This window comes from Notamacropus eugenii, chromosome 5 (genome assembly GCF_028372415.1).
Source record: "Notamacropus eugenii isolate mMacEug1 chromosome 5, mMacEug1.pri_v2, whole genome shotgun sequence".
NCBI lineage: Eukaryota > Metazoa > Chordata > Mammalia > Diprotodontia > Macropodidae > Notamacropus > Notamacropus eugenii.
Genome location: NC_092876.1, coordinates 215,140,082 through 215,155,111, shown reverse-complemented (window position 1 = coordinate 215,155,111; position 15,030 = coordinate 215,140,082). Strand labels below are relative to the sequence as shown.

Sequence of the window (15,030 nt, the reverse complement as noted above, 5' to 3'; positions counted from 1 at the left end):
CCATGTTGTTCCCCTTCTCAATAAAGTCAGGTAGCTTCCTATTGCCTCAAGGATAAAATATAAACTTCTCTGTTAAGCTTTTAAAGTCTTTCACTTGGACTCAGTCTGTCTTTATGATCTCATTGTGATCATCCCAGCACTTTGAAATACAGATAAACTGACCTGCTCTTGGTTCCTTGACACAAGACACCCCATTTTTCATTTTCACTCCTTTTCATTGGCTATCCCCCCATACCTAGAAAGCACTCCTTCCTCACCTCTGCCTCACAGAATGCCCTAGCCATCGAGGCAGCATAGTAGACAGAGGGTTTGACCTGGAGTCGGGAAATTGTGAGTTTCAATCTGGCCTTAGACAATTTGTTGTAATCTTGGGCAAGTCACTTAACTTTTGTCTATTTCTTCATTTGCAAAAGTGGGGATAATAATAGCACATACTACCCAGGACTGTTTTGGACATGAGATAATCTTTGTAAAGACCTTTACAAACTACTACTGTTATTATTATTAAAAGCTAGCTACAATTAGCATTGCTTGTTTTCTTTCTAGACTTAGCTTAAGTACTAGCTTCTACTTGGTCTTTCCTAATTCCTTTAACCCCAGTCTTTCTTCCCAACATGTATTTAATTTCCTACATTTATATTTATTCTCTTTATGTCTATTCTACATGCTTAAATGTGTACTTGCTATCTCTCCTATTGGAAGACAAGCTCCTTGAGAGTAGAGTTTGTCTCATCCTTCCAATTTGTATCCCCAGTGCCTAGCAGGTAAGAACTGCTTTATGCACACTTGTTGATTGATTGAGTTTTGGACATAATCATATTTCCATGGGGAAAAACTAATGTGAAAATGTGTCAGATTCAAGTGACATGATTCCAAATTTTAAATCCACTGGAATTTTGGTGGTTCTGGAGTATGTTAATGATTTGGGAACTCTTTTATAAAAAATAAAGACAGGGTAAAACACAGGGGTACTACCACATGAAATCCTTTTATTAGCTTTTATTATTTTAATACTGAATTCTTGTTCTCTCCCAAACTCAGCATGGTTATCCTTCATCTAATAATAGAGCTCTGGTTGTAGTTCTGCAATTCACGAGAAATGAAATCTGTTACTCCTGCTGGGATCAAAACACAGTTGTCAGTAAGTGTGGGCAGCTTTGGGTGAAGAGCTTTTCAAATGAAAGGAATGGAAACTAAATACTGAGCCTGAGCATACTGGAGTGTCAATATGGGTTTAAGAATGATCATTATAACATCAATGGTACTTGCGGTAACTTCAGTGGAACTGCTCTGTAATATGTTTAGCATTTTTAGATCTGAAGGCATGGTCTATGGCGTAACTAACTCATTGATCATGACAGATTAGTAGTATGAAAGTAGAAATGCCATCTGAATTTAGGACTGCATCTCAAATCAGTATAGGGTCCCACTTTTATTGCCTTAGCAAGCTGGTTCCAGTCACATCTGGAGCACTAATGGAATGACGATTTCCTAATATAGCTAGGTGTCTTATTTTTTCCTGTTTGTAGATTTAGTACATTCAACATATTTGAAATTAAGATAACCTCATTTCATTCAAACCTTGAAAAAATACCACAAATAATCAATCATTCAATTATCATTTATTAAACACCTAGTATATGCCAAGCACTGTGCTAGATGCTACAGATATGAAGACAGAAATGAAATTGTTCCTGTCCTCAAAGAACTAACATTCTATTGGAAGAGGCAACATATACATATATAATTATATCCAAATTAAATACAAAGTAGTTTTTTTGGGAGGGAGAATGAAATGTTTAAGTCTGGAGTACAATCAAATAGGAATTCTTTAGAAATAAGATATTTAAAAGGGATAGGAAAATGTTTTTAAGAGTTTCTTTTTAAGAGAAAAGGAAGATGAAGAAATTTTAATAACAAATATATCACTATATTTATAAAATTGAAAATAATTGGAATATTATTCTACAAGAGTCCTCATAAAATGAGATATTTCCAGTCATTGGGAAGCTTACATCTGCTGGTTATATATTGCATGTAGATACTCAGAGAATGATATGCTTACATATGTATGCACAGGATTAACCCCAAGCAAAATTATGAAATAGGTTTTATCTTCTGTATTTATTCTTTTTGTAACAAATAACTTCCTCTTTCTCCTCTCTTCCCTCCCTGTTAATATCGTATTTGGTACTACTTCATCTTTTTAGTACTTCCCCCAAGAGGCCTTATCTGGCTATCCTATTGCCTAAGTAGGAAGCCTGTCCTCTAGTTAGTGCCATAAGCTGCCTCTGATGTTACCCGGTGTTTGTTATTACTGTGATCTTTACTTTGTACTTGCTAATCTGATTGGAATTTTCTAGTCTTATTTTTCTGTGTAGGATCTAAGGAAATAGAGGGTAACACTGAAATTATGAATCTGGGAGACTAGAGGAGTGATGCTGCCTTCAACAGAAATGGGGGAGTTTAGAAGAGAAGTGGATTTGGAGGAAAAGATAAGTTTTAGACATGCTGAGTTTGAGATACCCCCAGAACATCCAGTTTGAATTGTAAAAGAGAAAATTGGTGATACAGGGCTAAAGCTCAGAAGAGAGGGTAGATGTAAAGATGTGGGGGTTCTATGCATGAACAAAAATCACATGGAGCTAGAAGATATTTGGGGGTGGAAGTCTGTCTGGGTGTAAGGAATATATATATAATCGGAAATCCATGTAAATAGCAGCAGAAGTATTTATTCTCCAACCTTCTTAATCTTATTTCACACAGCTCCCATTTATGCATTCTATCTTCAGTCAGACTGGATTACTTGCTTTTCTCCTGCTTTATCCTTATTTCACTTGGCCACCTCTCAGCACTTTATATCCTCCATGCTTGGACATCCTTGACAAATCAGCCTGTGGAAATGCTTCTCTTTCTGCAAGTTCAGGTACTACCTCCTCCAGATAGTCTTTTTTGACTTTAGAAATGATTTAGAAATGATGCTTCCCTCTTGAATCCTCATCTCCTTGGGAGCTGAGCATTCAAAGCACTTAATAAATGGAATTCTCATGTTGATTAGAAGAGGAAAAATATGCTTCACAAATGAATTCAGGTACCATAATTTCTTCTTAGCTATCTACTGGGGTAGCCATGAGACATTATTTGCCACAAGGAAACTGCAAAGCCAATAGAAAATTCTATTTTTCATATACCTTTCTCTCCTCTGCAGAAATGTTGATCAACTGCCTGATGTTCAAGAAATTCACCATCAACTAAAGAAAATATGGACAATCCTATTATCTAATAAACCAGAAAATAAGAAATAAGGAAAAGCTGAAGACTAAAACTCTGGGCACTTGATCCCTTCTTTTGAATGGGATTCTTCAATACCCTGTTGAATGGAGGAGTTTATGAGCCTATACCAATTTGGTCTTTTTGTGGTACATTGGAAAGAGCACTGGATTTGTTCTCAGAGGACCTGGCTTCAACTCTCAGCTCTGCCAATCACTAATTGTGTGGACTTTGGCAAGTCATTTAACCTCTATAGAATTGTTTCGGAGGTTCTTTGAAGTGCTCTGCGTTCTTGAAGGCTCTCCTGATAGAGCAAGTTCATTCATGTTTTACCAAAATTGAAAAGTTTTCAGTAACAGACCCAGGGATTAAATAGGGTATCAATTATCTCATAACCAGCCCATTTAAATTCAGAGCAGCTTGTCACTAAGAGGCTAGTTATCAGGTGATGAATACTTTTAGTTTTGGATCACAACTATTCATGAAACCATCTACTAAAGAATTTTCTTGTAGATAGAATTCTGAAGGAGTTGGACTCAAGTCCCTGGTAATAATGAGATTTTATGATTTTATAATAAAGATTATGATTTTATAATAAAGAGAGGTGCTGTGATATATTTTGATAGGAGAGCAAGCACTGTTGAAATCATTGATCCTTTCAGTACTGAATCCTTGAAGTAAGGATTAGGTTAGCATTGAAACAATTCTTGAAGTAAACATTAAGAGGTACCATGCTGTAACAGAAGCAGGTAGGTGATCCAGTGGATTGAGTGCTGGTCTCAGAGTCAGGAAGAATTATTTCCTGGGTTCAAATCTGGACTCAGTCACTTACCAGCTGTGTGATCCTAGGCAAATCATTTATCCCTGTTTGCCTCAGTTTCCTTGTCTATGAAATGAGCTGGAGAAGGAAATGGCAAACCACTCAAGTATCTTTGCCAAATGGGGTCATGAAGAGTCAGACTGAAAATGACAGAACAATAACAAAAAGGATGTACTGGAAAGAATACTGAACTTAGAATCAGATGGACCTGGTTTCAAGTCCAGGCACTCTAGTATTTCTCATTGAGTTATGACCATGAACATGCCATTTAGTTTCTGAGAACTTCATTTTCCTCATTTGCAAAATGGAGATAATACTACTAGTTTTACTGATCTCACAGGCTTGTTGTGAAAAAAAATTGCTGTACAAATATGAGCTATAATTATTCTCTTCCATCTTACTCTCTTGACTTTTTCATGTAGAAAGCTATAGGTCCTAACCTGAGTTGCACTTTCCTAAATAACCTTCCTTTTAGAATTCTGAAAATCCTAGGATCTTTTCCTGGTAAGTTTATACATTGGAAGGTTGCTGAGCTTTGTTTATACTATAACTTCAATGATATTTTCCAATATGAATTTTCAATCACCAAAAAAGTACTGTACAGGAGATGGCAAATATTTGTGCTCATTCCTTTGAAGCCTCAACTGGGCTGGCATCACTATCTAAATATAGATCAGGATTAACTGAGTAATAAGTCAAGAGTACACAGCAGTTTCTCTAATAATTCCTTCAATACAGTAACTGTACTGTGGTCTTTTCAAAGGATTTAACCTTAGGTAGACAGAAACTTCTGAAGGTATTGGAAAATGTCCACATTCTAAAACATTTGCTATATTTATAAATTGTAGGATGCCCTAAAATATTGGATGAATTTGAAATCATAGATTTCATATATTTGCAGTCTCCTATTTCACAATTTCAGCATAATTGCCTTTGCATTTGCTTCAAGGACCCTGTTATTTCAGGGTATGTATTTAAGCTGATTTGAACTAGACTCTTCTTATTGTAATAATAAAAAAACTACTTACTTCTGAAGTAGAGCTTGGTTTGGTTATCTAAATTAATCAAGATTTCTGGATACAGCAATCTAACATTTTCATTTTGAAACAATAAAAAGTAAGGAAGAATGAAACTGGTGGTTTCATTCAAGGAGAAATGTGACAAAGATACATGAAAGATTTTTGGGGGGAGCAAGTCTTTTTTAGATGTGCAAGATGTGGAAGAACAATATTTCAGGAAAATAGAAAGGAAAAATACTTCAAAAGGAATTCAGAAGAAGAAATGAAATTTTCTACCCACTTACCTTTCTATGACAGCTGGCTGGGATAGTAGATGGAACAGTGGATCTATAATCAGGAAGACCTGAGTTCAGGTTCTATCTCAGACACTTACTGTGTAACCCCAGGCAAATCATATAACCTCCATTGTTCTCAATTTTCTTAACTCTAATAGTAGTACCGACCTCACAGAGGTATGAGAAATATGAAACGAGATATTTGTCAAGTGCCTGGCACAGAGTAGCTCTTAATAAATGTTTTCTTCCTTCTATATCTCTTATTTCTTTTACAGTCAAACTCCAAGAAAAGTTGCTTGTATCTACTGCCTGTATTTCCTTTCCTCCCATTAATTTTCAGTCCTTAGGAACCTAGCTTCCAAATATTATATGCTTCAATAGTAAGTTACCTTAATCTGTTTATCTTAGTTATCATCCGATTTGACCATAATGCAACTTTTGAAAGCTGACCATACTCTCTTTCTATATATCTCCCCTTTGGATTCCTTGGAATTTCTCTTTTTAGATTGTCCTTCTACCTGTCAGACTGCTCCTTCTCAGTTTCTCTTGAATGATATTTCCATGTCTCCAATTGCCATCTCCTCTTGCATATCATGTTGGTTACTCAACATGGTATAATAAAAAGAATGATAGCTTTAAATTACAAAGATTCTCAAGTTCTGATTCTGCCATTTAGTACTATTGTGCACTTGGCTAAGTCACTTCAGCTTTTTGGGCTTCAGTTTCTTCATCTGTAAAATGGAAGGATGGGATGTGTTGGATGACATCTAAGATCTTTTCCAGTTCTGAATCTATAATTCATGATCCTATGATTCCATGTTCAAAATGAAACTATCTGCCCCTCAGAATGTCCCTCTCATGTAGACTTTCTTTCAAGGCTACCACCATCCTCTCAGTCATCCAGCTTGACAATGTCAAAGTCATCTTTGACTGTTCTCATTTTCACCCTCCATATTTGGTCAACTGCCAAGTCATATTGATTCTGTTTCTGTTCCTCTTGTATTCTCCGCTTCTCTTGACTCATTGGACCACTTTAATAGTTAAGATATTTATAACCTCTCATCTGGACTAACCAATAACTTCTTAACTAATTTATGACTTCTCAACTGGTCTTGTTGCCTCCATTTCAGCTTGGGTAAGAAGCTCCTCTTTCCTCTCCAGCATATTTTTACACAACTTCCAAAATAATTTTCTTAATCATAATACTTCACTGTCCAAAATCTTTCAGTGGCTTCAAATTCCAAGTATTTGAAAATCAATTTATTTCCTCTAAAACATAAGAGGGAAACTATCTTTCTGAATCCTTTAGTTTGCAAAGGCAAAACCCAAAATCTTTTTTAAAAGAAGGTTTCCTCATTTTTTTTTTACTTATCTGACATGGATATGACATTAGTCAAGATGTATTATGAAAGATAATAATAATAATTGACATTTATATAGTGCTTCTTATTTCTGCCTACTGCCAAATATTGTGCTAAGAGCTTTAAAAATATCATCCCTTTTGATCTCCAAAACAATCTTGGAAGGTGGATGCTATTATTATCCCCATTTTATAGTTGAAGAAACGGAGGCAAACAGAGGTTAAGTGACTTGCCCAAGGTCACAAAGCTAGTAAACATCTGAGTTGGGATTTGAACTCAAGCCTTCCTGTTTTCAGACATTATCCACTGTGCTACCTACCAGCTGTTAGAGGAAACTGAAAATCAGAACATTTTTTCCTAATTTTAGGATAAATTATTCCCAATTTTCTAAATTAGCCTCTAGGATTAAATATGGATTTCTCAGCCTAGCATTTAAGATCCTCCTAACATGGCAATAACTTGTCTTTCTGAGTTTATTCCATGTTACTTCTTTTCACAAATTCAATATTCCATACAAACTAGATTATTTGCCCTTTCCTAAACTTGTCATTCTATTTCCCGTTTCCAAGCCTTTGTACAGGCTGTCCCCTATGAATGGAATGTGCTTCCTTTTCACCTTTTTCCTTTCAGAATCTTTATGTTTCTTCCAGACTCATCTCATGTGCCATTCTCCTTCTCTGTTAAGTTACCTTGTATCCTAAAACTTATCTTAAAGTTACTTTGTATTTATACAACTCGGTACATTTTTACTTCCAATAAAATAAAACCGAGAACAAGGACTCTTTTGTTTTGCCCTTGTATCCCTAGTGGCTACTACAATGCCTTATACAGTTAGTAAGTCAATCAGTCAGTAAGTCGTTAAACGTTTATTAAGTGCCTACTATGTGTAAAGCACCACTAAACACTAGGAATACAAAGAAAGGTTAAAAACCATTCCCTGATCTCAAGGAATTCATATGCTAGAGAGAAGAGAGGTTCAAAGAGAAGAGGGCACCTAAAAGTGTCAAATCAATTGATCAGCATTTATTTAGCGCCTACTATGTGCCAACCACTGTGGCTGCAGAGAGGTCATGAGGATGAGGATTGAGTAAAAGCCATTAGATCTGGCAGTTATGCAATGAAGACATCATTTTGCTTGGAAATTCATTCCCTTGATACTGAATAAGTCTAAGACTTAGAAATATGCTGCTGGAATTGGGGGGAAACCCCAGAAGAAAATAAAAAAAATAATAGTTTCATGGAATGGTGTGACCTTCAGGAAAAGCATATACCTGCAAGTTGGTGTCTAATAAATGTTTGTTGAACTGAATATTGAATTAAAATGAAAAAATGCTAAGGGTTTAGGGAAGTAAGAGGCTGTGATGAACTTCGGAAAGGAAGCATATTAATTAGCTCTTTGAGTTTCCGTGACTAAGCTAAGAGCTTTTTGGCCCCACATTTATTTCTGTATGATGTCTTCATATCTCTGGAGACTGTGTCAGAATTAGGTAAGGGTTGGCACTGACTCATCATTGTAAGACAGAGATAATCAGAAGACTCTAATGAAAATGAGTGGGAGTAACTCATTTTTGGCTAGACAACTATCCATTTTCTGGAAAACGCAAGATTCTGGAAATAGGGTGAAAACAATAGAGCACATGGTCAGTTTTAAAACATTACTTACTATAGTTTTTTTATTTCTTGTGTAAATGCTTATCTATGGTCCTGTAGATGGGCGTTAAGATCACAGTTATTTCTCTCACTGGATATTTCTAAATTATCTGGTTGATTTAATTCCTTTCTGGAGAATCTCTGAAACAAATTAATTCTCAAGAGGTTAAAGGTCTCTCAGTTCAACGTGCTCCTTTCACCTATTTGATCTTTGAGCCTAAATTAATATGATTAGCCTTTATAGATGAAAACTACAATATTCTTTTCAAAGGTATTGAGACATAAGGAATGACTATCTTTAACTCATCTTATTCTTCTATAGGCCTCTCAGACACTTCTTTCTAATCTCTGAAATCTCATCAGGTATTATTATTATACCAGTTCACTTCTGATGTCTCTTTTCAACTCTGATGTTCTATGATTCTATTTGTTTATTTATTTACTTTTTGGAGAAGGACCAAAGAGGGACAGGAAGGAAGACATTCTTTAGCTTATATGGATAATTGTTGGAATAATTGTAAAATTAGATGCCATGAAGGGAAGGAATTGTGTGGGAAAGGTGGCGCAGAATTTCTGAAGGAACAGTGTCAGGCAATCTTAATCAGGTTGTTATGGACAATAGGGGTGAGAATGTCTGCAAAGTCCTGAAAAGAATGAGATAAGGCTCTATGCTTGGGGAGCTATATAGGACCAAAAGGTTGTAAAGCTGCTGGGACCCTCCGGGGTTAAGTAGTCCAAGCCACTTCTTTTACAGGTGAAGAAACTGAGGTTCAGAAAAGCTGTAACTTGTCCAGTGTCATAGGGGCAGTACATGACATATCTGGAATTTTGAACTCAAATCCACTGACTCCAAGCAACAGTTTTTTCCCTGTTCTCAGAAGGATTCTTTGCTCTCTTAAGGCTAACCTTGTGTGTGTGTGTGTGTTTGTCCTTGTTCTCGAAGAGGACCATGATATCAAGATGATGACGTGACTTGCAGTTGACTTTGATTTGAGTGAGGGAGGGCTGTGCAAGGTCAGCAGACTCACTTTCTCTTCCAGAGACATCTGGTTCCAGTGGTCAGATATTCATCAGGACGGCTGGAGATGGCCCAGGATGTAATGGGGAACTTGGTCCTTTTAGGGGAAGGTCTTTTCAGGTTCTCACTTTGAGTGAGGTAAGGACCATTCAAGGGATGGCCCCTTCAATTAAAAAAAACAAAACAAAACATGTCACCAGAACAGGAAGCTTCACTGTAAATCAAGTTACACAGCTGACATCATCAAATACCGAGGGACTTACATACTGGAACTTACCTAGCTTTAACTTTTTGTGACATGGAGCCCTTTGTCAGGTTGGCGAAGCCTATGGACTGGATCCCAGAATAACTTTTTTTTTTTAATTAATCGAAGGAAATGACAAATTTCAGTTGTGTTAGTAAAAATGATACCCCCCCCCCCAAATATATACAGATACCCCGATTAAGAATTCATGGATTAAGTAATTTTAAGTAATCCCTGGATTTCCCCACCCCTCCATCCACTCCTTCTGTGGCCCAAAATAATGTCTTTTTGTACCCCTTCCAACTTCTAAGTTTTTCTGTCCCCCCCTCCCCCCGCCATTCACAATACAATTTAAATGAAAAAGATTCAGATTTTTAGTGTGTGCATGTTTTAAACTGGAATTTAATAAACAACCGCCCTCTGTTCTAAAAAAAAAATCTTATATGAGTTTGGCAGAGAACACCCGAAGTTCTGCAAAAATAAACTATCTGGGATGGAAACACGCGGGAGGCTCCCAAGCCTGGCTCCCCTCTCCAGGCCCCTTCCGGTCAGGCCCTCCCGGTCAGGCCCCTCTAACTCTCGGGCTGGGGGGCGGGGCTCCTAGTGTTTGCCGGGCCCCAGAATGGAATGAAGTCCGTGTGGTTAGCTACTTTCTGACGGGGGTGGGGAGGGGAAGCCCTGGAGCAGGAGGGAGGGAAGGAGGGGCGGAGCCAAGTAGCAAGTTTATTGTTTCCTTCTGCCTTCCCCCCTCCCCCCCCACCTCTACACCCTCGTCGTCAGTGGAAAAAAAAAAAGACTGCGCGCGCTGCGCACCGGCTATTTATAGCCGCCGCCGCCGCCGCCGCGCGCACGTCACGGAGCTTCGCGCCGCTGACGGGCCGCTGACGCTCTTGGCTGGCGAGGCCGGAGCCGCTGCGGAGCTGCGCGCTGGGCGGCGGCGGCGGCTACAATGGGGCTTCTGTGTGTGTGCGATGCTGCCGCCGCCGCCGCCCGCGGGGACCCGGGGAGGGAAAGTAGGAGGAGCAGCCCCCCCCCACGTTTCCCCCTAACCTCCCCCCAAGCCAAGATCCCCTTCCCCTCCTCCAAAAGTAACGGGCGTGGAAGCGAGTGGCCGTGCACGCCTCCCCGCCCTTCCCGGCCCCTGCCTTGGCCTTTTTTTGGCCTTTGTTCCCTTCTGGTTTGTTTTCAAATAAGTCCCCTCTTCTCTCCTATACCCCTATCCCACCCCATCCCTCTCGTCATTCCTCCACCTTCCCCTCGTTTTCCCCACTCCTTCCTCCGCTCACTCCCCTTACAGCTAAGAGAGAAGGGGAATCCCGGCCTACTTCCTTTTCCGGATGGGGGCGACCTCTTTGTGCGAACCAGGGAGCGTGACCCGCACATCTGGCGCACATCTGGGGATGCGGCTGCGAGAGGGAGCGCGGCGGCGGCGAAGGAGAAGACCGAGCTTCGGGGCGGGTGGGAGGCCCTGGCAGGTAATGTATCTTGGGGGGGGAGGGGGAAAGGGAGGAGTGGAAGAGTATCTGGGTATCGTAGATGGTGAGGGCATTCCCCATTCCCCACCTTCCCATCCCGATCTCTCACCCCCGCCCATGTTGAACCCGCCATCCACCACTAGTGTGAAGAAAGAAACTTCTCGTCCGCGACTGAATCGAATCTCCTACGGAGAGGAAAAGATTAATACAGACCCCCCCTGCTGCTGCTGCTGCTGCTGTCCTCCCCCTCCCCCTCCTCTTCCCTCCCCCCCCTCCCGCCACTCCTTCCCCTATTCCAACTTAGTCCTCCCCCTCCCCCCCAGCAAGTGGAAGATGCAGCCACTTCCCGTCCCTTGTTAAGGTTGTCTGAGCCCCCCTGCAGGAGGAGGGGCTCTCGAGGACTTTAGGGACTCTCCTGATGCGGAGACCGACTCTGAACAATCCTGTTGAGTCGGCAGGAGGGGGAGCTTTTTTGGTGCCTGCACACATGGCAGGCAGGCAGGGGACTTGCTGTGCCTTCTAGGAAATTGCAATCGATTTATAAAGCAGTTTCGCTAATTGGGAGTTCAAAATTAAACTTTAATAAAGCGTTTGTCTTGTCTTCTCTAATTGTGAAAGCTTCCATTCGTCCTGGTAGGCAGACTACATGTCTAGAGTTAATGGCGTTAAGCAAGGTTCTCTCTCTTCTCTCCCTCCCACCCCAAGTATAATTCCGTCAGTAGTCTTCTGCGCAGCTGGATTTCCGTTGGGTGCAGATGTTGCTAATGGCAGCTTAAGCACGGATGGGCAGATAACATACGGAATGCAACATGTTGCCATATGGTCCCTTTAGCCTTTCACCTCCAAGAGTATCAATCAAACATATTCGAGAAATGTAATGACTCTGAGCAGCAAGATGAATTGCTTGGTACGATTTATATCCCTTGACCTGATACTTTGTAACAGGAGTATAGGATCTCAGTTTTTGCAGTGTAAATTGACTAAAAATGTTGTAACATCTATTTAGATCTGAAGATCTTGACAGCTGCCAGATCATTCTGGCTGTGAAATATGTCCTGGGGATCCCTCTTCCATCACCTCACTCACCAAAACCTGGGGATGATGCAAACCCACTGAAACTGTTAACTCAGAAACTTCCAATGAAACTACCAAATACTATGCAGAGGTGTACTGAAAAACAGAAACTCTCACATAATTGTACAGAATAAAATACTTAACATTGTAAGGACCAAAGGATAAGAAAGGACCTTGATTACTTAGGAACAACATAACTTCTGAGTTCAAAGTTAAAGCTACCCTAATGAAAACGTTACCTCATGGCACTTTAAAATCATCCCTTAAGTATGTAATTTAGTTTTTTCTTAGAGCTTAGGGTTTTTTTAATGACCAGTATGCATGATAAATTCTTTTTTAAGTTTTTAGAAGTTAAAATTGTTAAAAATAATCACTACAGAAATATGTATACATAGTATATTCAGATTGCAGTTATTTTAAAAACATGCCCTCCTGTGAAATACCTGTAATTAACAGTAACTTCAAACTATGTCATATGAGGGTGGTTTGTTTTTCTGTGACAGCTTATTGAGGTCATTTCTCCAGATCCTAACGGAATGTTTCTGTAATACTTCACAGAAATTATTTATAAATGGCCTCAAAATCTAGTATTAGTTGAACTCATCACCATTAAATTCAAAAGATGTAATAAAAGGATCACTCCTCACTTTTCTTTTAACCGTGAAGGCTGACCTTAACTGAAGAAAATAGTAGTTTAATAATAAAAAAAACCACATTATTTTTTTTCATGTATCAGTATTTTTTTGTTTCAGATAGGAAAGTTCATTGGTCAGAGATGCAATATTTTTCCCTTAAATTATGTTTTACATCAACATTAAACTTAATGAGTTGATTTGGAGTATTAGAATTTTGTATTCTAAAACATAGTACCAAAGTGACTATCCTAAAAAAAAAAAACCAAACCACTATGGAGTGTTTTGATGTTTTTGATGATATGAAAAATTTTTATCTTTTTTCATATAGCCCAATAATTTAATATGCTACAATGCCAATTTATTTTCAAATTTAGAAAATAAGGGCCTTATGTGGAAGCATCTAAAAGAAAAATTAAAGAAAAATTGAAGTAAATCAAAATCTGTGCAACTTTTTAAAAAGAGAAATTCAAGAGCTAAAATCTTTCAATATTACATTGTCCAAGATGGTGGCATTAATTTTTCTAACTTAGTAGTGAGCATAGCAAAATAGTCTTTTTTCAATGACATGTCAATAATGATTTCATCTCTCTGATTTCTGAGTAGGTAGCAAGTGTTAGAATTATTTTGCTTTAATCAATTACATATAAGCCTTCTAAAACTTATAAAAATGTATTGAAATCCTTTCTTAAGCCCAGTGTTTATTAATGTACAATTCCATTCAAAATGCAGGCAAAGGATCCTTCCCGCTGTGTGCTTCACTTCAAAATTCAGGCTATCGGTAAATAACAACCCAAACCCAGCTGCAAACCTGTTTGCTTTTTCTCTAGTTACATACAACATTGCATAAATTTCATGAATAATTTCAGCTCTTTAGTAGAAGGTGTACAACTTTCTACAGAGATAAGCTGACTGTATGTATGACATACACACACATACATGTGTATATACACATACAATACTCAGTGGTAATCAAATTTAGGCAGCAAATTTCTTGTTTTTATTTTTTTAAATAAAGATCATAATTCCTATTTGTTTTAAAGAAAGTATTTGTCTGCCCCCAATAGAGGAAGAGAACTGGAATTATTCCCTTTCATCTCATCTGGGAGAGAATCACATTCTGTCTCTAATAGCTTTTATTCCACATCCTTCCTGTAGTGCAAATATGACAGCTAATAAGTTTATTACCTATATTTGTACATTGCCCTCTTTTGCTGACTTGCAGGCTTTTTAAGAAAAATTGAAATTTTTTTTTTTCGTAAAGATCTGGAAGGTGTACTTTATCTGAAAGTCAGGTAGATCTTAAAGAATTGTAGCATAATTTGAATTTTCCACCCTGTAATTCATTGTTAATACAGGCACAGCTATTTGCCTCTTTTGTCCCACCTTAGTACATATGTATGTATGTAGCTATCTCTATCATCATATATGGTATGTCTTATTTGTATACTTACACATATTGAATGTAGCATAAATCTGATTCATGCTTCTTACGATCTAATAGGTGGCATGCTATTGACATAGACATAAGGTTGCTATTGAAACTATTTTAATTTTCATGGAGGTGGAAAGAATGTCCCTGGGACTGGTAGTAGAATGATAGATATATTAATAATCTTTCCTTTTTCTTTTTTTTTCTGAACCTGAAATAGCCTATCATTGTGTGAATAGCTGAAAAACTTAATTCCTCATTTTTACAGCATCTGATTTTATTTTTAAAATAGAAGAACCACTGTTAATCTACAAATATTTCTCCTGTCAAGCAGTAAGCTGCTCTGCTATTTGCAATTTTCTATTTATCTTGTTAGCATGATTACCATATAAAAATCACATAAAAATTCTACCTTGCTTTTAAATACTTTAACTTAAGATTGACAGTGACTTGTTTAATTAAACATGTACTTTCTTTTCATATTCCTGTATTTAGAAATTGAAATATAGTATTTCACTACCTTTATAAGATTGTGTTTGCATTTATTTAATTTAGAGTTCTTTTTAAAAGCATGTAGCCTTGAATGTTTGTTCTACATTTTTTTTTCCACATCATTACCCTGGTACTGCTTGATGTAACTTGATTAGCTCCCTCCCCAGTCATGATTGGTAATTAAAATAGGCATTAAAATTAGTCACTTAGCAATTTTGCTGTTCAATTGGCAATTAAATTACTTAATTGCAATTAAAGTCCTAATTTT

At 38.1% G+C, this 15,030-nt stretch overlaps 1 protein-coding gene and 1 long non-coding RNA gene across 2 annotated transcripts; one reads left to right on the top strand and one right to left on the bottom strand.

Moving 5' to 3' along the window:
* Nucleotides 1–969: 969 nt before the first annotated feature.
* On the bottom strand, nucleotides 970–10,046 carry LOC140505740 (uncharacterized). The gene is made up of 2 exons (XR_011967643.1): nucleotides 9,691–10,046; nucleotides 970–9,576 (listed from the first exon to the last, which is right to left on the bottom strand). It is a non-coding gene; the product is annotated as an uncharacterized lncRNA (long non-coding RNA).
* LOC140505739 (uncharacterized) lies at nucleotides 10,046–11,741 on the top strand. The gene is made up of 3 exons (XM_072612014.1): nucleotides 10,046–10,670; nucleotides 10,955–11,132; nucleotides 11,276–11,741. Exons 1-3 carry the CDS (start codon nucleotides 10,101–10,103, stop codon nucleotides 11,278–11,280), a joined length of 753 nt encoding a protein of 250 aa, XP_072468115.1. The 5' UTR covers nucleotides 10,046–10,100; the 3' UTR covers nucleotides 11,281–11,741.
* Nucleotides 11,742–15,030: the final 3,289 nt, after the last annotated feature.